The sequence below is a fragment of the Lontra canadensis genome, unplaced genomic scaffold, assembly GCF_010015895.1.
Source record: "Lontra canadensis isolate GAN:19392208 unplaced genomic scaffold, GSC_riverotter_1.0 scaffold1, whole genome shotgun sequence".
NCBI classification, from domain to species: Eukaryota; Metazoa; Chordata; class Mammalia; order Carnivora; family Mustelidae; genus Lontra; species Lontra canadensis.
The window spans coordinates 106,086,936-106,112,770 of NW_022630995.1; the positions used below are offsets into that span (position 1 = coordinate 106,086,936).

Consider the following 25,835-nt stretch of genomic DNA (forward strand, 5'->3'; position numbering starts at 1 on the left):
GGAACATTCCACGAGCACTGCCTCTTACCTGAATGGAGCTCCATCCTTGTCCATCTGCATGCAAACCAAGAACGGGTACTGAGAAAACTGCACCGTGGAGATAAACTCGAGGCCTGCTTCTGTTTCTGCACTGATTTCCAGGCCAGCTTTCACAAAAGAGGAGTCGACAGTGATGCTGCCAACTATTGCCAGAGCCACCCTAAAGATTTAGGCCAAAAAAACCCTGTTACTATCACATTTAACTGATCTGGAATCTGGACCAATAGCTCTAATTTCACAGGGTCTGAACTCACAACTGGAAGGAAACATATAAAGGACTACTATAAGACCTAAATGTGCTCAGAGTTCTGCTAGGAATCAGGGCCTGGTTAGTCCGCTGGATGAGGCCGTGAAGGTCTGCCCTTCCCCTGTACCCACCCATGGCCTTCAATTCCAGATGTCAGAATGAAGGGTCTAGCAGGCACTACTGTGTGATACCAAGGGCCAAAGGGAAAACGTGCCTGGAACCTGATCCTTTCAAGTCAGAACTACCTGAGCTAGCTTTAAAAAAAGTCCAAACTCACAAAGACAGCTGACATTCAACAATTTTCTTGGTAACTATCTCTCTGTGGGCTTCTATGGAGCTATTTTGGTTCCATTTCATTACTTTCTCTAAAGAGTCTTCAGAGACATAAGTCTATGGTTGTCAAGATATTTGAAAAAAATGTTGTGTCACCAGAAACTATTCCTACAGTGAGGCATGTACAATGAATTGCTCCAGGAAGGACAATTATGGTGGGTTCCCCAGTAGTCGCCTAGAGAACTAGACTGGCAGATTGGGTTGACAAGGGAACATGGCTTGGATGACAATGAAGGGATAAACAATCCCAGTAGAAGGTTTACCTCTAGGATCACTCTAATTTAATTGTAGACTTTAAATGAAATTGTGCGAAATTACTCCCCCAATTAAATCAGAGCTCTATGCACAGGCTTTTCTGATAGAAGGATACTATCAAAGTTGGCTGTGAAAATTAAAGTCCCTCTTGCTGTTGTTGGTGTAAAAGTAGGTCAGAGGTGGTTTCATGTAAGTCCCTGAATCCCTTACCATATCTTCTAATATCTTACACTCAACAAAGGCTTAAGAGATATTTTTTAAATGAACAAATGAAAAATTAAAGATAGTTTGGCTCTAGCATGGATTCTGGTAAACTCTTAGGGATACTGTGTCCTTTTTAAAAATCCAGATAATTTTGGGTGTGGATCTTGTTGTTTTCTTTCAGCAAAAATTCAATTCCATTTAATTTGGGGGAATTTCTATCTAGAAAATAACTCAAAAAAGGAGAAAGAAGATGGATTCACTGGGAAGCCCTAAATTAAACTGCTTATCCCTCTGATGGCCTGTTTAATTTCTCTTCTTTGGTTCCTTTTAGTAACACTGTGGGTCACCTTTCACATTAAAATGTGCTGCCTTTTGATTTCTCAATTCCTTAAGTACAGTTTCATAGAAATCAAAACTTTGATTTTACCACTCCTATCTCACTTCTGCCCCACCGTATTTTTAAATATCCAAAAAGGGAAACATCAATTGCACTTCCATTTTCTTTTCTTCAATTCAACAACAAACAGAAGAATAATTCTCCTGATTATCACACTGGTTCAGAAACATTGTCTTATTCTCAAAATAAAACATGTCCATTTGACTCAACATGTACATAGAAAAACTAAAGGAGTTGAGAATATTTTATTTTAAAAAAAGAATACTAATGAAAAAACTTAAGGACTTAATATATAAGACTTCGATTCTGCAACATCTTTTTATTTTTCTCCACTGAAGATAGCAAAGGAGTAAAGATTTAAAATCCCAACAAGATGGACACCTGGGTGGCTCAGTTGGGTAAGTGGCTGCCTTTGGCTCAGGTCATGACCCCCAGGTCCTGGGATTGAGTCCCACATTGGCTTCCTTTCTCAGCAGAGAGTCTGCTTCGCCCTCTGCCTGCAGCTCCTCCTGCTTCTGCTTTCTCTATCTCTCTCTGACACACAAATAAAATCTTTTTTTAAAAACTCCCAACAAGAGGGATAAAGTAAAAAGTTTGCTTTGAAGTCACATTTCCTGACAACATTGTCAGTTACCAAAGTGGAATAACCAAGAGCAGATGAACTTCTCATTCGTGAAGCAAGCACACCAAATACCAAGCATGATGATTCTTGGCTGCTGAATCGATCAGATAACTGGCCTACTCATGAGAAGCTATGGAAAGAATGACTTCCTATGGTTTCTTCCCACTCCATGATTTAATAATTACAAATAGAAAACATAGGTTTTGAAAAGTCAGAGAGCTAAACAGTTCCAGAAGCATATCTCTGCAGTTCATTGAATAGAATATTATATATATGCTTACCGATTTTTCACCCGGGTTTTAGACTCCCGATACCACAGGCTAAACTCCATTGCACCTGAAATGTCAATAGCTAGACCACCCTGGACATCCATATTGGCCTTTAGTCCAGATTGCAACTGAAGCTCCTAGAAGCAAAAATATTTAATAATAGTAATAATAACAATACACAAATTTAGTCAACCCCTTCCCAAAGGCATGTTCAATCTCCTGCTATAGATAATAACATTTGAGTTGTGCTAAGGTTGGAGTCTTTCTTGAGGCTTGGAAACACATTATCCTAATCTTGATCCCTAGAAGCAGACTGTGGATTCGCTGAAGTATTTAGTCAATGTGTTCGTCAGTATTTAGCCTTTAAGTCTTGCATTTTCTGAGGACATTAGCTGGGGTGATGTTGGCTAAAAATTTCTTCAGCTGGATTGCCATCACATTGCCTGAGGACAGTGTTGGAAAAGATAATGGCTCTGGAGAAAAAAAGGCTCAGTATCTTTAATTTTGATATCCCTCCACAGATCTTAGGCTCATGGTAGCTGGCAGCACGACTAACTTCCTTATGTAACTGCCCTACTCAGACCAAACAAGACATGATTTCCCTAACTATAAATGCCACAATTTTGCTTTCTAGAAAGGATCATATTGATCTTTCTGAATTCTCTCCGCTTTCTGAAAAAAGTGGCAAGAAATCTCAATCAAAGGCATTGGTTTACAACCAGGTATACCAAAAAGTCTCCTTGTGGCATGAAGCTACTTTCAGTCTAAAAGACACTTGGATGAAAGTGTGAGCTTCTTAATATAGAACTCAGGACACATTAGGAGAGAATCTTAAGAATACTTACAGCTACATTTAGTCTAGAACTAAATATGGTTATAGTAGGATGCCAGGTTGTCTCATGCATCATAACTAATATTGAAGGAACACAAATTATCCTGAGAAAGCTAGAATAATTATGCCCAAATTTTAACCAATGCCTATGAACTACAGAACCAAGATTTCAGAGTTCTGCATTTGAATTATAACCATGATTGTTCCCAAATGAGCCCTACTGTGTGCCCTGTCTTAGAAGTATTTCTTTCTGGGGTGCCTAAGTAGCTTAGTCAATTAAGTGTCCAACTCTTCTTTTTTTTAAAATATTTTTAAAAATTTATTTATTTGACATAGAGAGAGAGACAGAATATATGCAGGGGAGTGGCAGGTAGAACGAGAGGGAGAAGCAGACTCCCCGCCAAGCAGGAGCCCTATGTGGGGCTCAATCCCAGAACCTTGGGACCATGACCTGAGCTGAAGGCAGATGCCCAACTGATGGAGTCACTCAGGCACCCATAAGCCTCCGACTCTTGATTTCAGCTCAGATCATGATCTCAGGATCATGAGATTGAGCTCCATGGTCAGCATATAGCCTGTTTAAGATTCCCTCTCTCCCTCTCCCTCTGTCCCTCTACTCTCACCTGTGCTCACTCATACATGCACACACACTCTCTCTTTCTCTCTCTCTCTTCCTCTCTAAAAAGAATAAAAGAAGAAGTATTTCTTTCTTTGGATCTTCTCCTTTCTTCCCTATTTGAAAACTATCATCTTGTTAGTCCATTCAATAAAAAAAAAGCTCTTTGATGTGGACTTTGGCTTTCCCACTGGCCATATATTAGGTAGATGGCAAAACACACCAAATACCATGGAAAAGACTATTTCACAGCTTTGAGACAATGTGCCTTTTGTGAAGAGAGAGCATTTCCATTGCAGTCTGGGTTTTAAGGAGTGCCTTGACTTTCTGGGAAGATTCCATTTCTCTCATGCAAAGGGACCATGACAGAACTCTTAGATGTAGTCACAGAGGAATTTTTCTGAGCTCCTATTGAAGGTCTAAACATTGATCCCTGTAGAGGGACACACCACTCTTTCTTTGTGAAAGGGTCTTAATCACATAGTGCATCGGTTCTCATTTTTAAGGGTACAAAGTAAGTGGAACTAACAGTTTTGAGTACCTACTGTGTCCCCAAAGCTCTACATTTGGTATGTCATTTAATTCCCATACTAATCTTCCATGGTCTACTTACATCTGAAGATTGAAAAGGAAATCAGGCCTGGTAGCCACACATGGAGACAGAATGAATACCCAGACTGTCTCTAGGGAGGATACTTTTCTATTACCACACATGGCTATCACACAATTATAACTCTCTTGTCTCCTGGTGTGCAAGAAATCATGTTCTGAGAAATATTGTAATAAAGATCATGGGCTTATGTCCTCATTTGACCCAGAATGCATATTTATTGAAATTATTGCCTATGAGCTACAAGAACAAGATGCATTACATTTGTAGCTAGTGTGACCCCTTGATCTTGGACCTCTGGTCTCAGAGGTGTCTCTTAGAGTTCAAACACTGGTATTTTGAAAACTTATCCCATTGTTTCCATTCAGGAAAATATGTTCTTTGCTGGCTAAAGAGGATCTCCCTGTTAAGCTGACTTTATCAGACATCCTTCTCTGAAGAGTAATCCAATTAGCCAAAAGGAGAGAGTGAGAGTAAGCACAGAGTAATTCCATCTGCCCTGGAGGCTTTGACAGGCTATCCACTGCCAAAATTTCCTTCACTGTCAGCATTTGACCTAGAGTGGTATGTGCCTCTGAAGCTGGGATGGCATTACTGGATTGCTCGGCAGAACCTGGGAGCCTCAAACAGCTTATTTGTATAGTAACCCCTGATCTGCCAAGTACTCCAACAGGAAATACACAGACATCGGGTTATGTTTTAATAGCCACAGGATGATCTTTGGCTTAGAATGCACCTTAGGTACCCTCTCTTAATGAACAGAAGAACTTTACAAGATTATCTAGATCAGGAGTTGGCAAACTACGTCCTGCAGGCTAATCTGGCCCACTTGCTGTTTTTGTAAATACAATATTGTTGGAGCACTGCCACACTCATTCGTTAATATATTGCTGAGGGCTGTTTTCACTCTAGGGTGGCAGAGCTGAGTAATTGCAATAGAGACCATATGGTCCACAAAATCTAAAATATTTGCTTTCTACCCTTTACATAAGAAGTCTGCTGAGTCTGACTTCTAGATTATTGTGTTTTCATCAAGTTTTACAGTCCAATTCTGACCATCAGAGATTGTTGATGGGTAGCTGGGCACACACAGATGGGGCTGTACTCTCATGATTCCTGTGTCTTAAAATGTAGATCACTTCCTCAGCACTCTTATGCCTTCTTCAGAGATATTTTTCATTAAGAATCCATCTCCCTTTCAGAGCGCCTAGGTGGCTCTGTCGGTTAAGCACCCAACTCTTGATTTCAGCTCAGGTCATGACCTCAGGGTCGTGAGATCAAGCCCCACATTGGGCTCCATGCTGTGCGTGGAGCCTGCTTAGGATTCCTTCCCTCTCCCTGTGGCCCACCCCCATGCCACATGCACACACATGCTCGCGCTCTCTCTCTCTCTCAAAAAATTCATCTCCTCAGAGTTAATACTGCAATAGATACATGCAATGCAAAATTCTGATATAATCTGAGGACTGTTTCTTTATATGTGACCTTGAGGATTAAGGAATATGACAGGTACTGCTGATTGTCCTTCTCTTCATTCATATTTACTACAACACAGACTAGTTCAGAGTGACAATGCACCCTTTGCAAAACTACACTTACCAGTTTTCCTCGCAGCTAGGGATATCCATAAGACACAGTTTTGACCAACAACAAAAGGGCTTAGGTTATTTTCTCCATAATTTCTTGTTTCTGTTAGCATCAGTATTTTCTCTTTTTTTTCCTTCTAGTTTTATTGAATTATATATGACGTTACTGTACTCATGTTATATTGATTATTTTCTCTTTTTCCCCAACAGTGAGGAGGTGTCTTCATCAACTAACAAAGGTGAAAGAAAACCCTGCTTCCCTATAACAAAGGGGGAAAGGAGGAAGGGCAGAGATACCAATAGGGTGAGTGCTTAGAACGTGAACTCCTAGATAGGCTGAACCTTGTCCTGTATCCTCTGAGCACAGAGTACATTGCAAATGTGCCTACAAAAGGTTAGGGATTCCATAAATACTTGCAGAATGAACAGATTACCTGGGAATGATCTATCAGCAGAATGAGTCCCTTCACCACACTGACAGGGTCACCAGATGCTGACAGCATTTTGGACATCAAATCACTGTATCCATTGAAGAAAGTGACAGGTCTGAGCTGAACATCAAAGAGGATGGCTGACATGCCAGCGTAGGAGTCAAGGTTCTCCTCCCCCTCGTCAGGAGTAGCTGCAATTAAGGCCTCCAGCCCCTGGGCTTCAATGACCACCTGGGGAAAAAAAGGGAGAGAACAGTCCTGACTTCAGCTCCTTGCCTGCCCTGTAAGTGATGGTGAGGCTTCTGAGCTGTGGCTAGAACTTTCCTAAGGCTCAGAAATTCAGGCATCTGCAGCAGCTAGGCAAACAACAACAACAATAACAACAACAACAACAATCTCCATGCCTGAACACAAGGTTTTCTTCATTTAATGCTTACAACCTTTTATCCCGTTTGTAGATGTCAAAAGACAAAAAAGTCAAATGGTAGAGGTAAAACTCATACCCCTTCTGTCTGACTATAGAGGCCATGAGCTTTCCATTTTATGATATCATCCTTGAGACTCCTAGTCCCTCTCCCTCCAGGACTGTCATACATAATGGGTCAGCTGTCTTGCAGAGCTCCTAAAAGGAGATGGAGAAATGTTGGGACAGTGGCTATAAGGCTGCTGCTATGAGAGGGTGCAGAGCACTCTAAGCCATGACTCACACCCTTCCTCTCCAACTTCTCTCTTAAGCTGAAAGAAAAGATGATGGAGGCTCGCATCAAGATCTCTCCCATACATAGGAATCATATATATTCTCTGTCCCCCGTACCCACTGGGTGTTTGGCATTTCCGAGTACATATCAGCAAACAGATGGTGATTCCTCAGGACGGAAGGGCATAGTATTCTAACTAGAGTCTCATCAAAGGCTATAGTAATATAATATGGATGAGAACTCAAGTTTGTGTGGCACTGGATCATTTTAATGCTTAAATGAGCTTATTGAGAAGGTTATAATTTGATATACATAAAAACTAAAAAGAAAGTATATTTTATGATTAGGAAGCTTTTATAGATTGTAACCAAATTTTGGATAAAACTAAAGAGATGGAATTCAGCCAGTTGTCAAATGCCTACACTTTATTCTTTTTTCTTCTGGTAGTACTGAAGAATATAATGGACTCTTTAGAGAGTCAAAATTTTTATTATAGGGAGTCAATTTCTTCATAGAAACACCCAGAGAAGGAAAACATATTCCAGAGTTAGATACATGGAACATTAAGGACTGTATCTATGAATAAAGATACAATATTTTAAAAAAATAACTGAAAAATATTAGCACAATTTCAATGTTGTGAATAGGTTTGCTTTGAAATGACAAACAGATGTTTGGCAAGTAGAGTAAATCAAATTACTTAGGTTTCAAGTTCATACTTGGAATTAGGAACCATACAACCTCCTGCAGATGATGGAATCGTGAGCAACTTAAAGCAGAAGCCACCGTTAACTTATGCATTCTATGGTGTTATCATTGGTATATATATTATTTTACTTTGGACTAAGTTTTTACATACTTTATGAAGCAAAACTAATGGAAAATGAGTTACCTGGCTACTGTGAAGATTATCTTTCCCAATGTACTGAAAGATGTTGAGGTTACTTCTCCTTAGGATGCCAGAACCAGAATAAAGAATGTCCAGGCTGTAAGTAGACGCCGAGTGGGGAGCACCTAATCACAACAACAAAAAAACAAACAAACAACAAAAACCCAAACCCCTGTAATTTAGCAACAGTTCCAGCAATACCAACTTGGGGAAGGGAAGAGAGGGAGAACCACTTTTTGGGTGACATACGTTCTATGTAGCCAGTGTAGGCAGAAGAGGACCCACTCTTGGAGAAACGGTCATAATTATGAGCAACCATTTCCTTCAGAACTCGACGGACCATTTTGCTGCAACACAGAAAAGGAAAAAGCTGCACATTCTTTGTAATGGCTGCTTCCCAAGTCAGATTTGGAAAAAAACAAAAACAAAAACAAAAACAAAAACAAATCCTCAGTAGAAAGAAGATGGGGCCTAATTTTCCTCACGCACTCCAAGACTGGGGAGGTGCCCACCCGAGTGCCAGCGTTAGGATTAGGGCTTTCCCCTTCATGCCTCAGATATGTGAAATTTGGGTTGGTATCAAAATGACAGCAAGGCGAGGACACCCAGCTATGAATGGCTTCAGCCAACTGGTGGACACACCTCAGGAGTGGAAAACACATGTTGTATGAATCATCATGGTTTTATTGTTAAGTACTATATACTTTCAAGGAAAGCTGTACCAAACTGGGGGTGGGGTGGGGGACAGTGTTCCCAATATATTTCTTTAAACATTTTTCTATGCTCTCTCACATTATCAGTGGCTGATGACATGCCACAGTTCATTTCCAGGAATTTTTTCTACTTACGGAGTTTTCAATTAAAGAGACATCTCAGTAAAACCCATAAATAAATGATTATCTCCTCTAAAGTAAGTCTGAAATCTTACCCCTATGCCTCCATCTTGTCTGCTATCTAAGGAGTGTTGAGCTCTTCCAATCCTGACTACTAATCATATCAGTATACTGATTAGTATACTAATCATATCAGTAATAATAAAATTATAGTAATAATACAAAAAATATCAAAAGAATCAAAAGAATCAGCTAAAGAAATCTGGATCTCAATCTGAGGTAGAAAATTATTGAGGGGAGGGAACAGTGACCCTATAGGTTCCCCCCTACACTATCACTAGGTTATAAGATATTATTAGCCTGGACAAGAAGGGATGAAGAGGTCATGATGGCTGTCTTCAAATATTCAAAGGGCCTGCACGTGGATGAATGATTTGACCTGCTCTTCTCTGCTCTGCTCCAGGGATTGGGGCAAATAGGGCCAATAGGAAGCTTTCAGTTACACAAAGAAGTACTGATGATAGTCTTTGAATAATGACACAAGTTCCCTCAGAGGAGGTGGGCCCCCTGCCACTGGACTGGTGCAAGCAAAGACTGGACACCACCTGCCAGGAGACTAGATCCCACACCAGAGAGAGATACCAAGTGAAGTGGCCCTATAATGTTCTTTCCAACTCTAACCATTCTGGTCCCCAGAATCTGCCCTGCAGTGTTGCGACAGCTTCCTCACCTTTCCCTGGCTGCTCTCTACCCCAGTGCCTCCTCTTTTACCATCCCCTGCATCATTAGGTTCACAAGCCAAGAGCAGAAAACCCACCCAGGATCTCCTCCACAGAGTCTCATAAAAGCAAACAAAGAAACAGAAGTCATATCCATTCCACTTGTAATACCTGGCTACAGACAGACTTTGCTTCTTCCTCCCTCACTCACCTGCTCCTTCTTCCTTATCTGTCCTGCTCTTTTCTCCCTTCTACTCACTCCTTCTGTACCCCTTTCTTTCACTGCCTTTAATTTTTTTTCCTTTGTCTTTATCTATTTTCCAAACTCCCCCATAATCTGTTTTCCTTTTCAACGGAAAGTGCTCAAGTTTTATCTTTCCTGGGGATCCTGCTGTACAAGTAACTCAGGGAAAATGGAAATTTCTTTTCCAGCCCTCTCATTTCAGTGAGGAATTGCAGAGAGCTCTGGGGAAGCCCCACTTTGAAGGGAGACATCAGTGAATTCAGAAGAAAAGATCTGAGAATGAGAAGGAAGATGAATCCAGTAAAAGTTACTGAGAGTGATGAAGTCTGCTGATTCTCCTCCCCATAACTTGCATAGTCCCAAAACATGAGCCATGCCTGAGGCTTTTAACTTAAGTAGTAGATTCATTGATCTGTGATGGATGAGGCTTCAATGTTAGATCACCAACATTTGGAAAGTTAACATGAGAAACCACTTGGTGAGAACATATATCACTTTGTTGCACTATTGTTAAAAATAGTCCTATCAAAAATGTAGTTGGGTTTTAAAACATTACAAATGTTTGGCAATATATATTTACCAGATTGAACAGGAGACCTAAATAAAATCATAGAGGTTTCAAATCATAGTGCCAAAGTAAAGTTGTTTTATCTGGCCTGCTAAATAGTTCTCGGAGGAAATTTGGCAAATTCTGGTTTTATATAACATAACCTAGCATAATGACCACACCATTATTATTAGCCACATGTGTACTACACCAATGTACAAATAAGCTTGAACAAATAAAATAAGTTGGCTTAAATAAACAGGGAGACAGACGCACTCCATCATACCTTGCAGGCATTTCAAAACGTAGGATGTCTTGAACAACAGCGAGCATGTATTTATTCATTTCTTTGGGAAGCTCCCCAATAGAGAGCAGAATGTTTTTTACTTCCATGTAGGATGGATTGTTGTTTAAAATGATAGTGGCTGCAGTAGTGCGTACAGTCTTTTCATGAACTTTACGATTCTGGTGGTATATCCTGTTCAAAGTCTTCTTCACCTGTTCAAAGATGTTCAAATTTAGTGCATATCTAGATTTTTAAAGTTGATATTGTGATAGGAAGAGTTAGTGCTCTTAAAAATAGTCATGTGCTCTTTTATTTCCCAGGGTTCTTTGTGATTAGGTTGGGACCATAGTTCTAGCCAATGGACCATGAACAGAATTGCCGCGGGTGACTTCTGGACTGAGATAGTTAAGAGCTTGTGTGTCTTCTCTCTCTCTTTTTACTACTATTGTAGTAAGCTCCAGGCCACATTTTCCCTTACCTTCGTTAGGCATGGCATGAATGAGAACCTTTTCGTAAGCTGGGATTTTTGAAGTCCATTTGTTATTGCAGCATATCATGCCATTATCTAATATCGATTTTTAAAGATGGTACTGGGGAGCAATGGCTCTAGTAACTGATATTTCCTTACAATGAAGTCCCCTCAGGATCTTTCCTTATCCTTTTTTAAAAAATTAATAAACTTCATTTTTTAGGTCACATTTAGGTTCACAACAAAAACAAGCTGGAAGTACAGAAAGTTCCTCTATACCCCTTGCTTCCAGTCTCCCCCTGCCCAGTACACAAGCAACCTCTCCTTCCATTAGCATCCTGCTCCACGGTCGTACATTTCTTACAGTTCACAGACTTATACTGACACATCATTGTCACCCAAAGTCCACAAGTTACATTAGGGAACCCTTTTCTTAACAAAACATTAACACCAAAAAAAAAAAAAAAAATCTGCCAAAATGATGGCATTCTGTGGCAATAAATAAGGGCAACAAATGATTTTGTTCATTATCAGCATTGCCTAAAAATATGGGATATGACCAGGGGAGGTTTTATACTAGGCATTTATAAATAGTTCTTTCAATTTGACCTCTCTCTGCTTTTTTCAATCTCCCTGAAATACTGGCCTTGTTCTCAAGCATAGAGGAGTTAAACAACTCACCTGAGCACAAACAACTGGGAAAAAATAGCCAGAATGTATAGGTCTGTCTGTCTCAAAAGCCCATGATGCTGGCTGTCATGCTTTGCAGCCTACCAACTTTGACCCAAAAGTGGTAGGAAGGTGCTCAGCAGCAAACTGGAAATATCATTCTCAGCAGGCAGCCCATCTTGAGGTTTAAAAACTTTTCTGTTCTAACCCAAGTTTAATTTAGACAGCTTCCTGAAAATGCAGCTATAGGAACCAACACAGGAATTCTTAAGCCAGGATATTTCAGTGTTGAAACATTTAACAGCATCTTAAAACTTACGGAAGTAAAGGTATTTCTGGAAAGAATTTGTTTCTTAAAATAAGAGGATGTGCTTCAATATTTATGCTTTAGGATACAGGACATTATCTATTCAAAATGTAAGGCTGCTTCAGAATAGCCTTAAATTCAATTTATGAGTTATTTCTAAACAGGAAAGAGAGATCGTTAGTTTGCGGGGGAAAAGAGACTGACTTCAGAGAACTTTGCATTTGACTCAAGTTTAGACAGGCTTCTTTTCCTTCTGTGAATGTTGCAAATACTCTCAGGGAATTTACCTCATCAGTTATGAAACGGACATCGTATCTCTGGAGCGTGGTGGTGGCAAGGTGGCTGATGGGCCCTTCCCCTGCCTCTGCGTACTTCAGAAGGAGTGGGATGCCTTCTGGGAGCAGTGCATTCTTCAGAGACAGGAGGTACATCATGGTGTCCTCTTTTTTCTCTGCTCTTTCAAGTCCTCCCAGGATTAACTTCTTGGCTTCTACCACTGCCTAAAAAAATCACATACCACTTCAGACATACGTATAATCATATATTAAATAAGGCTTGGACAAGACTGGCTTCACTCTTGGGTCCAAGAAAACAACCCAAAGTGTTAGAAAGTTTTGCACTGGTTGGCTGACCAAGACACACAATGAAAATGGACAAGTATACTTGATGAAGGTGTTGTGTTTTTTTAAAAAATGCATACACTAAAATATTCTTATGGACGAATGAGTACAATAATTGATATATCTACTTGTGAACACATTCTGAATGTATAAAGTCATTTTTAAGATTCCTTTGCGATTGGTTAGTCATAAAATTGTCTGTTCATTGAATTTCTAAAGCAGCAATTAGATGTCACCTAAGTGATGCCATGTACATTTTCTTAAGTAACAATTTGGTGAAAGTACTGAACTTGACCATAAGGTCTCATTCTAAATGTTTAAAAAGTGTTCATTTCCACTTGAATCCAAATTTGATTAATGCTACCATATAGTTCAAAAAATATTTCTTGAATGCCTTCTATGTGGCATACACTTTTTTTGAAAAGCTAAGGTACTTTTCTGGCCCAGGGTAATAAAAAGAATTGAGTATAAGTTAATAATTTAATGGAAAAGCAAATTACAAATGGAGACACCTAGATTCTGGTCTTTGCCATTACATATGTTTTAGGGGATTCAGTTTCATCTTTAAAGATTCTTAGGGTCTAATCCATCCATAGGGTTTGCAAATTCTGAAATTAGGCAGCAGGTACACAGACACACACACATAAAATAGGGGAGAGAGAAAGAGAGTGGGAGATAGGGGTGGGGAAAGATATAAAAGGTCCCCAAATAGAAGGAAAGATACTAAATTTCATGTGTAATCAGAGAAATGTTATTTCTCAACTATCAGATTGATTAAAAATTCAAAGGTTTGATAACATACTTTCCTATTGAGGCTATGGGGCAATAGGCATTCTCTTGCATTAATGGTAAAAGCATAAAATGGTACAATTCCAAAGGAAGATAATTGGCAAAAGCTAACATATCTGCATTTTGTTCCAGCAACCCTAGCCAACAATAAGAAAAAAATCTCCCAACAATAAGAAAAAATGCCTACATGCATTTTCATGCAAGATCATTCATCTCAGCATGATTTTTAATCACAAAATAGTAGAAACCATCTCAGGACCATATGCAGGAGATTCTGAATACACTGGTCCATAGACATAGTGGAATACTAGGCAATTATGAAAAAGAATGAGAAAGATCTCTGAGGACCGGTATGGCATAATTTCCAGGGTATACTGTTAAGTGGAAAGAATAAGCTACAAAAGAGTATATATAGAATGCTGTATTTTGTGAAAGAAAAAAAAGGAAAATGTGTGTGTACATCTGCTTACTGTTGCAAAAAGAAACACAAGAAGGAGAAACCAAAAACTAATGACAACAGGTACATGGAGGAGGCAGGCGAGAAAGGGTGAAAGGGCTAGGAAAGAGAACGGGACCCCTTTGAGAATGTTTTTAAAACGCAGTTTTGACTTTTGAACCATGTTAATATTTCACATATACAAGAAATAAAATTAAGTCAACAGGGATGGAAGATTGCCAAAATTGAATTCAAAGAGAAACAAACAAAGTATATATCAAATATAATTAATTAATTAAACAGAAGAGAATAACAAAGACTTGATGCAAGAGACTTAGAATATAGAACTCTGATGGTACACATTTAGTGGGCTACATCCTAAAAACAAAAGAGTGTGATGAAGTCTTAAACTTTATTTAGTTTGACTTTTGTAGCAATACTGGTGTAGCAATTCCAAAACTATTTTGTGTGTGTTTTAGGTTTGAGCAAATGAATTTTAATATATTGATGTTCTTGAACACCAAAGTTCTCTCTGTAGGAGAAGGAAGATAAGCGTATGGAATGGAAGGAGAGAAAGAAGCTTGTTGCATTGGACTGGAATTAAAGATAGCAGTATGAACTCACCAACTAATAAGTATATATATATGTACTTTGTCCATCATAAGGGCCTACATGCAACAGTATTCACGTAGTAAGAACTAAAAGCATGTAGGGGTCAAATGCCAGATGTCTGCAACCCACTCTCACATAGCTGAATCAAAACAGAAATAAATTGAGATAAAACAATGAGATAATGGAAATATGTAAGATGTTAAAAACTGGCAAATCTATGTGAAGGAAACACAGATGTTCATGGGATTATGCTATTCTTCTTATTCTATCCTTTTCTGTAGGTTTGAATCTTTTCAAATACACATTTAAGGAAAAATGAAATTACGATGCAAGGAGGTCAAGACATAACAAAAACTAATAAGAAAAAGAAATAGGGGACTTTGTACTCAGTGAGTAAACTTGTCTAGCTGTCACTCCGACTGCCATGAGGTAGGCAAGAAATTTCATGCTAGTAAATGCTCAAAAACTTTAGCACTCGATAGGATGGCAGGTACCTTTTGGGCAGTCAGAGCATTGTATGCCCAGTAAATACCTTAAATTTTTGCTGAGAATACATCATTTTCTTTCTATTCATATGTCTTCAAACTAAGCTATAGGTAGATGAATATTCCACAGCAGAACACTGAAACACAAACGTGAACATTTACAACAATTCCATCTGGTGGTTAATTATCTTCAAAGATGCATTTTTTAAAAAGTTGCCCCAAGATATTAACAAAATTGAATGACAGTGAAAGGGGATAGTCTTAAGCTCCCTACAAGATAACTTTAAAGATGTGATGAGAACTTGGCTATCCTGTTTTCAGCCAAACTTTACATTTAATCCTTTGTTCAGTTTCCTTCTTATTCTACATTCTACTCTCTTCCAAGGTTGCAGCCACTCTGTTCCTGACCCTAACTCCTCTTCTGGGCTGCAGGTGGCTACGGCCATCCGTCTTTTGGACAATTCAACTTGGTGACCCAGAAGATTTAAAAATTAACATGATGAAAACAAATTCATAGCTCTACCCACCTCCCAGTCCCAAACTATGTTCTATAAACCGTACTAGTACCACACCTAGTACCCTACCCTGGAACTTTACTAGTCACCCAGCATCTTACCTCTCTCACACTCCCCACATCCCATCAGTCACTGAGTACTATTAAATTACCTCCTAAATGACTCTTGAGTCTGTCTCCTTCTCTCACCTTACTGCCACTGTGTGAACTTTACTACTTCTTGTCTTGTTGTTGCAAATATTTCTAATCAGATCTCGCTGGCTCTAATCCAGTCAACAGCTGGTCCCTGCACTCTGAATCTTTCTAAATAAGAAAAAAAAAAATCTGAGCATCTCATTCACCTGTCTAAAAACACACCATTCTCCCCTCTCTCTGCGGAGTGATGGCTGGACTCGTTAGCCTCTCATTAATAAAGATCCAACTTATTTTCTCTCTTCCCTTCTTTCCTGTAGCTCTGCTCTCACCTATCTGCCCCACTAATATGAATACTTTGTGCTCCAGCTCCACAGCATTTCTCACTGTTCTCAGGCATACCCGACTCATTTTGACTTCGGGCCTTTTCATGCATTGTTATATTTCTCCTAGAATGTCCTTCGTTCCATACTATCATGCCTTTACCTAAAAAGCTCTTCTAGACAAAGCTCAAATACTACTATTTTGGCAAAACCTTCCCCAGCAGCCCCAAAAAGAAGAGTTTGCTATATATTCTGTATTCTCAGAGTACATTGTTTATATTTCAATATTATTTTTTTGTTTCTATTTGATAAAAGGACTGGGAGTTCTCTGAGGATGGTAGAATATTCTATGTATCTTTATATTAAGTGACTAATAATAAGCACAGAGTAGATGCTTATTAAATTCTGCTGAATGGATGTTTCATATATGAATTCTGTCTTTAGGCAAGATATTTGATATATGATTACTGAAGTAAATCAGCTATTCAAATAATTATAGAAATTGAAAAAATATCTAAGAGGTCATAGTTCTTTGATGTCATAGAAGTAATACAAATTTGGTCTCTGCCAGAACTCAACAGGTTGATGTTCAAACATTGTCAATGCCATTTCTTTTTTTAGTAATCTTTCTCATACTTAATTTATATTCTAGTTTAGGTTGCCTCTTTTGGCACTATTTCAAGAATGTTCTCCCTATTATTTTTAAGAGCAAACACTCAGCAAGGAAAATAATATAGTGGTGTCATTTTTGAGAGAGAAGAAAAATGCTGACTAGAAGCTGACTGTATAATAAATGTGGACCAAAAAAAGATTTTTTATATATTCAGCATCTTTAATCTATTTGCATTATAGAAAGATAGGCTGCTTTGGATATTAATCCATTTGGATTTTCTATATCTAGTTATGCTTACAAAGTAAGGTTTTGGTTTTCTATGAGAAAGATGTTAAAATTAATAATCCACTCAGACCAATGGAGAAGCTTTGAGTAAATGAAATTAAAAACAAAATGTAAAATTCTGGATAATTAGAAGTAACTAAATTCCCTCCATCAAAACTCAAAACTGCACACCACACTTATTATAAAGCTCTCCTCAGGGCACCGCAGTCAGTCAGTTAAGGATCTGACTCTTTGTTTCTGCTCAGGTCATGATCTCAGGATTGTGAGATCGAGCCCTGCATAGGGGTCCATGCTCAGTATGGAGTCTGCTTGGGATTCTCTCCCCCTTTCCCTTTGCCATTTCTGCTCGTGCTCTCCTTCCCTCTCTAAAATAAATAAATAAACCTTTAAAAAGAAAAGTTCTCCTCAGGGACCTGGGTGGCTCAGTGGGTTAAGCCTCTGCCTTCGGCTCAGGTCATGATCTCAGGGTCCTGGGATGGAGCCCCGCATCAGGCTCTCTACTCGGCAGGGAGCCTGCTCCCTGCTCTCTCTCTACCTGCCTCTTTGCCTACTTGTGATCTCTCTCTCTCTCTTTCTCTCTGTCAAATAAATAAAATCTTTTTAAAAAAAGAAAAGAAAAGAAAACTCCTCTAGGAGATAGCCCTAGAGTCTAATATGTTTCTGAAGAAAAGGACTATACCATCCATGCCACTGAAAGCCACATATGTAGTGGGCACTCAATAAACATATATTGGTGAGGGAGTAATGGACTATTCACTCTTTAGGAAGTATTTGTTGAACATTATCTATGCATCAGCTATTATTTTAAGCAAGTGGTATTAATAAGACAAAGATCCATTTTTGCATGGAGCTTACATTTCAGTGAGAGACAGAAAAAAAGCAATAAATGTCATGAATAAATGAACTGTAAAGTATGCTAGATGACAATAACTGCTGTGAAATAGAGAAAGTGGAGTAGGGTAAGGGAGATTAGGAGTGCCGGTGATAGGCAGCCCAGTGAGTACGACATAGAAAGATATGGAACTGCACAACACATGAGACTGGATTTGCACTTACTTTGAGTTTGCAGCCTTCATTCTGACACAGCTTCCTGACGAGGGCCCCAGCGATGATCATAACAGTTTCTCTAATGTCATTGCTCCCAAAGGAACCTTTGAACTTACTCTATTAGCCAGAGTAATTGGTAAACAGAGGTAAAATAGGTTATCAAAACATTTAAGCATTTCCATGGGACATTTTTAGAAACATTTTTTTCAAGAAGCAAAGTAACCACTGTCTAAGGAAAATGTTTTATGTTCCTTGATAGCAAATTCAAAATTTTGATTTGGCAACACATACAAACTCACTTTCTAACTTTGAATTGAAGAGTTAATAGAATCTCTTCTCTCCAGGTCTTCTTAACATGAGTCTATGAACTCCCGAGGGGTTTATGGACTGTGTTCACTGCGTCAGTGAACCAAAAAAATAGTCTTTAAAATTTTGCATATGGGTGAAGAGGAGCTTCATGGCTTTTATCAGGTCCTCAAATGGGTCCCATTTTCCAAAAAGATTATGAATTATTCCACTAGATTGTAAGTGGATAAGTGCACATTTTGTTTTTAAATCTTGGACCCAAGAGAAGTCTAGCTTTTGTTTCCCATACAATTTTTTGTATTGGAAGAATTGTATCTCTTCAACATATTGTGTATTAAATGCCAAGAAGGATTTTGAAGTCAAAACAGATCTTTTAAAATCAATTTCTGAAGCATAACCAAGAATCATATCCTCTGAAATTTTGTTCTATGTCATATTATATAAGTGAATATAATCTTTTAATTTCCTTTAATACAGTTTATGTTATTTTAAAGGAATTGCAAAGAAGACACTATGTGAAACAGCTTACTACAGTTAATGGATTAATGGATAGAAAATAATCCAATCATTGCCTAGATTCTTAATGAAATTTTTAGTAGCTGAGAGCCTTTATTTTCCCAGTGTTCACTTGACTTACAATGAGGGCTCTCAGGAGTTCTTCATCGGGATGGGAGGCAAATCCACAGGCATAGAGAAACCTCTCCTGGAGGATAACACTACTGTCACTTTTGAAATCCAAAAAGTCCAAAATAGCATCTAATGAGTCTGAAGTCTGAGCAGAGGTGACAGCGTCCACCAGTTGAGGCCTACAAAAAAAGGAGAGTCATGGATATCAATATTTAGTGTGCTTAAGGAATTATTTAAATCTCTACCAGTCACAGACTCTCCATTGATTTGAGTTTCCTAAAGAAGTGAAATTTTTTAATATAAACAAAAAATGATGGGGTCCGTGGGTGGCTCAGTGGGTTAAGTCTCTGCCTTCAGCTTAAGTCATGATCCCAGGGTCCTGGGATTGAGCCCCATCAGGCTCTCTGCTCAGCGGAGAGCCTGCTTCCCCCTCTCTCTCTGCCTCCTGTTCTGCCTACTTGTGACCTCTCTCTCTGTGTCAAATAAATAAATAAAATCTTTTAAAAAAATAAAAAATGAATAACTTCCTCAAAAATATCTCCCATTTTATTTAAAACCTTTCCTTTAACAACTCTCTAATTCAATGTAAACTCAGAATATAGAAACTAATTTTACTGTAATAGCCTAAACCAAACATAATTTGGAAATTTATATGTCAAAATTATACATACAAAATTATAAATTAGGTTCAAATCCTTTTCTCTATGAGTAATACATCAGAGTTATTGATCTCAAACATTGATTCTCTTTTGTCTAATTAGCTTTGCAAATGTACACATTTCTCAAATGCCTAGTTTAACTCAGGCAGTATTATTTAAAGAAAAGATGGGAAATCCTTTTAATTTTAATTTATATCTGAGGGAAAGATGTTGTTCATTTTTTCTAAAAATAAAAAATACCATGGTATAGTTACCATGTTCATGTTCAATGTTCAGCCATAATGGCTATGTGTGGACAGAGTAGAACTCCTATAGGCAAGTTCTAATTACATACACCGGTTGTCAGGAATCTGGTTGAGTCTGGACGCTAAAATTTCTGAAACTATTTGTCATACTGATGAATATATTACGAATGTAAGTTTGTTCCACATTGTATAAACACACCATACATGTGTTTAGTGCTTTATACTTTAAAAAAAAAAAAAAAGAAAGAAACACTTGCACTTTATCATTTTGTTCCTATCAAAAACCTAGTAGTGAATGAAGGAGAGACTGAGAGAGAATACTTATTAGGTGCCTATTACACAAGTACTGCACCAGAAATTTTAGGTGTGCAACTTCTCTTTTGCTTTCATTTCTTTGTCTGTAAAACAGGGCTAAAAATAGTGGTCACCTTAGAACTGTTGGGAGGATTAGATTACATAATCTATGTAGAGCACTTAAAACACTTGATAAATATATGCTGTTAATAATACAATTATTCCATTTAACCCATGAGACATCTCTGTCAGTTTAGTGCTAATATTTCCCCTTACATATGAGTAAACAGACTCAGAGATGTTAATAGCCCCTAGCTGTTAAGTGTATAGTTGGGGTTGGAACTCAGGTTTTTCTGACTCTGGAATCCATGATCTGTTAAATACATTAGTGTTTCCTAAAGTGTTTTTTTTTTTTTTTTCCATGTGATTCTATTCCTATGAAATTCAGTAAGGAAAGGGATCTTCAAGATTATTTAAGTTTAGAAAATGTTTAAGTAAACTTATATGTAATAATTTACAATTGAAGATGTTGAAAATTTCTGCACCCAAGAGAATAATTTAATTTGGTTTCACCCAGCATTTGTCCAACTCAGTTGCTCACAGAATTATTTCCTCTTGGCATACTTGGTAATATTCTGCAAATTAACAAGGTACACACAATGGACACTTTGAGAAATGTTATATTCCACCACCCTGTCTTCCATTATGCTATAATAAATAGAAGGAATCATTCTCCATATTATACAGACATTAGCAGTGAGGATTGGAGAGGCTAAAAGTAAACAATTTGCTCAAAGATTGTATGCTGTTGGAGGTCAAAATTAAAAACCAGGTCTCCCAAAATTAAAAACTTGACTGGGTGGCTCAGTCAGTTAAGTATTGACTCTTGATTTCTGCTCAGGTCATGATCTCAGGGTCCTGGGAATGCACCCCTGTGGGGCTCCCTGCCCAGTGCGGAGTCTGATTGAGACTCTCTCCTTCTGCTCCTCCCCCTGCCCACTCTCTCTCTCTCTTTCAAATAAATAAACATTAAAAAAAAAAAAAAAACTAAACTAAACTAGGTCTTTTGATTTTAGTTCATCCTAGTATCCTTTCTATTACACTACGTTACCTGTGGGTTCATATTATATAGTACAATATTACATAAATACGAGTATCCCCTGCTTTTCCAAAGTTTGTGTTAGGCTACTTTGCTTTTGCAAAAGACCTACGTTAGTACCTGTTTTTGGTAACCAAAATAAATCTGAAGAGGATTTTTGATTTAAAAAAAAAAAAGGTTAAAAATAAAATAGCCTTCAACATGTTTTGTAGCAAGCCCATTATAGAGGCAGTGTGCCCCCTGAACAGCAAGTATGGTCACGAACCAATCCCCTTCCCTGGGACCTACACTGAGTATCTCAGCATCAGGCCACCATAGCTTAGAACTGTGCCTATGAGCATCTGGGCTATATCTCCTTTTATTCTGTGTATCCATTTGCAAGATGTGTTCTAAGGTATCAGAAAAACCTAAGAGAGATTGTTTTTTTCAGTCTGAAAATGCTCAAAAAATTTCCATCTAAATTAATGGTAATTCTTTGCTTAACACCATTTTGGGTTACAAAGGTTTAATAGGAAGTCTTCACTTTTGGGTAGCAGAAGAAACCTGTAATCTGATTTAGAAGCTACATCATGAAATTATCCAAATAATTGCTATCTTAAGGTTTTTAGGGTACAAATAAGGTTAAAGTTTAATTCAATCTCCATTCTAAACTAATAACAATTTTTTAAACTTTTCTTGTCAGTATCTTTGCCTTTCCTATAAAGATAAATCACCCCACAAATATATTTTAAAGTTCTATGATTAAAACAGGAGTCTGAGAATCTCTGATTTTGTGTATTTTTCAACTTCTGGTTTAAATATTTATTTTTTGAAGAGAGCAACCAACTCCAGTTAGTCATATGGAATTCCTATCAATTTTAAAAATGTCCTTGAGGCAAGTAAATAACAAATAGAATCAAGAATGAACAACTTCTTGAAAAAAATCTCAATTCTCTTCTTGGAGAACTGAGTTCTTTGAACTCAGTGACAACAGCTACTGGTACTGTGTGTATGTGTGTGTGTGTGTGTGTGTGTAAGTTGGCCAATTTCCATTTTTTATTATGTTAATGGCTATTTTTGACTGTCAGATTAATTGAGCCATTTTCTGTATCATTAGGGTAATTAGTACCATACAGCTAAATTTGTATGTACAAATTCTATGTTACAGAAAAAAAACACTTGCATTTACAAAGTAAATCTGAGAATTAAGTCAACTCTCTTTATTATGCATGTCAATGAATCACACTTGCAGCAAACATTCAAATAATGCACAGATTTCTTTTTTCTAGATCCTTTTGACTATTGCCCTAATTCTCAATTTTTCTATGTAAAAAAATGGCTTTGATGGGTATGATCTTTAATAAAATCACATTTTTCAATTGAAAAGTCATACTGTTTTTATAATCAACTCCAGAATCTTTTCAAATGTAAATTAATAGGTCCACACACAGGGAGGCAGCACATGCATACTGGGGTCAAGATGAAGCCCTGCCCTCCGTTATCTATGTACCAATTTAGACCTGATTTAAACTCATAAACACTCAAAAAATGTTCATTCTGACTCACTGCCAAAACTTTGTTCTCATATATTTCTGGCCAAGTGATTGTTAAATTATTGTATCGTGGCATAATAACTCTTTGGTGAAAATGCAAAAACAACACAATAATTGATTTGGAAGTTGGGCAGTTGGTTAAAAGGGGTCTTTCTTGCTTAAGAAGAACCCAATAACCCAGAAATGCTTTTCTACAGACAACCCCGCACCAGATTCGGGAACTTACAACACTTCCTTGCTTTCAGCCTTGAGGATCTGGAGGATCTCTTCTCTTCTTGCCGTCCGGAGATGCTGAATAAAGGCCAGGAAGCTTCTGACAGCCTCAGCCTTGGAGAGGTTGTCAGGCTGCAGGTGTTTTCTGGTCGACTGCCAGTGCTCTGCCAGCTGCAAAGAAACCAGGCTGCAGGCTCATACCCCGTTCGGGATTCTGAACATCCGCATTGTCAAGGGATGCTCTCCCCAGAAAGAAAGCTTGCCTTGTAACTAACAAGCAAAAGAAGCTTTTTGTGTCTTATCTCCATATCCCTGATTGGCACCTGCCCCTCTCACATTCCTGTGACTCTCAGAGACAAATCTAGAGGCCTCCTGAACCCCTGAACGATTCCTCTGCAAGAGGACCATTTTTGTCTGTTAGTACTTAGCTCCAAAGAACAGAGGCTTCCAAGACTATAAGGTCATTCATTACACCAAGGGAATTAGACCCAAGGCCAGGCTTTGACGACCATCCTGCAATTGTGCAGAATTTTCTTTAAGGGCAGGAGATGTTGGAAGGGGGGAAAACATAAAACTGCTGAATAACTGTGTCAGGTTTCTTATGTACTGAGACCTCACTAAAAATTAATCTTAGTAATAACTTGAGCTCCCTATTCTATCTCTTTATTTTATTGTTTCTATGAAATGCAATGTTTAACTATGCTAAGGTCTGAACGGTTCATTATTTGCATGTTAAGTAGAGTAGTATTTAAATGAAAGTAATTCTCATACTATTGTTATTCTATTATGATTTTAACAATAGTAAATAATTCTAATTACTGATATTCTGGCTTTGAAATATGCTAAATAATTGATTTTTCATAGTTTGCCATTTTTCCCCTCATTGTAAAAAATGTGTTTAATTCTGTTAGTGACCTCCAGCTCTCTAATTCTGGGGTAGTCAGCATTCTACTAATATTTAAATTATTCACTCCTAATAAGCAATAGACACATATTTTCTCCTTTTCAAATCCTTTTTGATTATCTAATCTTAAGAGGGTATTCCAAAGCAAAATTCCAACTATTCTTAGCTAAAGACCAACTGGGTCATTTCTGAGGGCAGAGAGCATACTAGTGTGAATTCAGATTTTTTTTCTTAAAAGGGTTGCAATGGTGACAATGTGCTGAAATTGCAAAAGCAATTCCTCAAAGACAAAAACCCTTCCTACAATAATGAAGAAGTAATTATCAAATCTAAAAATGACTTATAATTTTTAATAACCATGGGGAGAGAAATGAATAGTTCACAGCATTAAAAAAGATTATTGGCTTCATCAGTCACTTTCCTAAATAATTTCCACCTTCATATGACACATTATAAAATTTACTCTGGAACATTAACTTATATATGGAAGAAAAACAAACAGAAAATGAGATTTAAGAATGATGATTCTTACTTTTTGTTTTTTCCTTAGTTCAATTTTGATAAATTTGAGAAATTAGCAATGACTTAGTGTCTTATACTTTAAGCAAATTATGATATTAGTTCTTGATAATTCTACTTCTCTGCCAATAATATCCAAGGGAATGGCATTTTCCGGTAGCTACCAACAGAGCATGAAGCCAAGGGTTTGTTCTCCTGACAAGAGGCTAAGTATTAGGAAATGCTGGACCCTAACGTCCTATATATGGCCACCATCACAACTGAATTATGCAATAAATGAAATTTCTCTTTGTTGGACTTAAAATGTTATAATGACCTATGCTTTGCCTTGGAGATGTGCTATCTCATTTCTGTCTATAATGGTAAGGGAGTTGGGGCGTGGTAAAGAAAATTTTCCTAATTTAGCAGAGAGCTCAGTATCCTTTTTTAGTCCTCATATCAATACTCAGAACACTGACCTCAGTAAAATATTTCACCTGAGGACTTACTGCTACTCAGTGGTAGAACTTTCAGGATTCAGATTCTTGTCCATGCTCTTCACACTACATGCTTTCCCCGAATTTCATTAGGCCCTTTGCCCCGCAACTGCATTCTAAGTATTATTATTCAGAAGCTGCCCTTAAGTCATAACATTTTTTATTTGAAATGAGTGGACGATAATTATTAGTTAATTACTGTTGAATTACACATCATCTCGGGTGCATACTGTTAAGTGCTAGTGCCATTAGAATTCAGTGGTGGCTGGTAGCTCTTCATAAGCTTTCTTCAAAGAATTAACTGAAGCTTCCATTGGAGACAAAAGGAAAATTGAATTTTAAGCCATGATTATTCCCCTATCTGACCACCCCACAAAGTTGTTCACACTTACAGAAGGGCATCCTTTACACTCGCTCTGTAAGTTCTGTCCCACGATGGGAAGGGCCCTGTACTCTGAATCAACAGCTTTAATTATGGCTGCCACCTGCTTTCCGGGTATCAGTCTTGGGCCTGCCTCAGTGGTCTTCAGCTCTAATTTCTGCCTGCACAACCAAGGAAGAGAAATATCACATTAGCAGCTTTCTTTTGAGTGAACAAGCTACCGATTGCCATTCTTTTGGCAAACCAGATACAAATTTCTTCACACTATGTGAGTCCGTGTCTTTCAAACTGCAGAAACCTCAAGATAATTATGAAATCTTCCTGGAACAACAATTTTACTTAAGGGCTTCAAAATCTGGGTCTGGATTTAAGAGAACACAGGGAAGAAAACTTGCTCAGATGCTGAAGAAGATACTTGCTGTCACTTCTTCTAAATTTAGCCCTGCTTTCTGAAAATATCATCCATACAACCATTTATTAACTAAGATAATTAGGAAATCGTATTTACTGAAAATGATTTCCATGATATTTTTTGCCTGAAATGCTTTCTCCCATCAAGATGTAGACTCTGGGGGCTCCGGGGTGGCTCAGTGGGTTAAAGCCTCGCCTTCAGCTCAGGTC

At 38.0% G+C, this 25,835-nt stretch overlaps 1 protein-coding gene across 2 annotated transcripts in view; it reads right to left on the bottom strand.

Annotated features, from left to right (window-relative positions):
• Positions 1-25,835, bottom strand: part of MTTP (microsomal triglyceride transfer protein) — a 55,899-nt gene that overhangs the window by 1,789 nt on the left and 28,275 nt on the right. For both annotated transcript variants that reach the window (XM_032861064.1, XM_032861055.1), the window contains exons 7-17: positions 25,225-25,375; positions 22,947-23,104; positions 18,902-19,070; positions 17,968-18,075; positions 12,390-12,602; positions 10,658-10,869; positions 8,278-8,375; positions 8,032-8,153; positions 6,445-6,672; positions 2,379-2,503; positions 29-199 (exon numbers count right to left, since the gene is read on the bottom strand). In XM_032861064.1, coding sequence (XP_032716955.1) covers positions 29-199; positions 2,379-2,503; positions 6,445-6,672; positions 8,032-8,153; positions 8,278-8,375; positions 10,658-10,869; positions 12,390-12,602; positions 17,968-18,075; positions 18,902-19,070; positions 22,947-23,104; positions 25,225-25,375 — 1,755 coding nt within the window. The remainder of the gene's footprint in view (positions 1-28; positions 200-2,378; positions 2,504-6,444; positions 6,673-8,031; positions 8,154-8,277; positions 8,376-10,657; positions 10,870-12,389; positions 12,603-17,967; positions 18,076-18,901; positions 19,071-22,946; positions 23,105-25,224; positions 25,376-25,835) is intronic.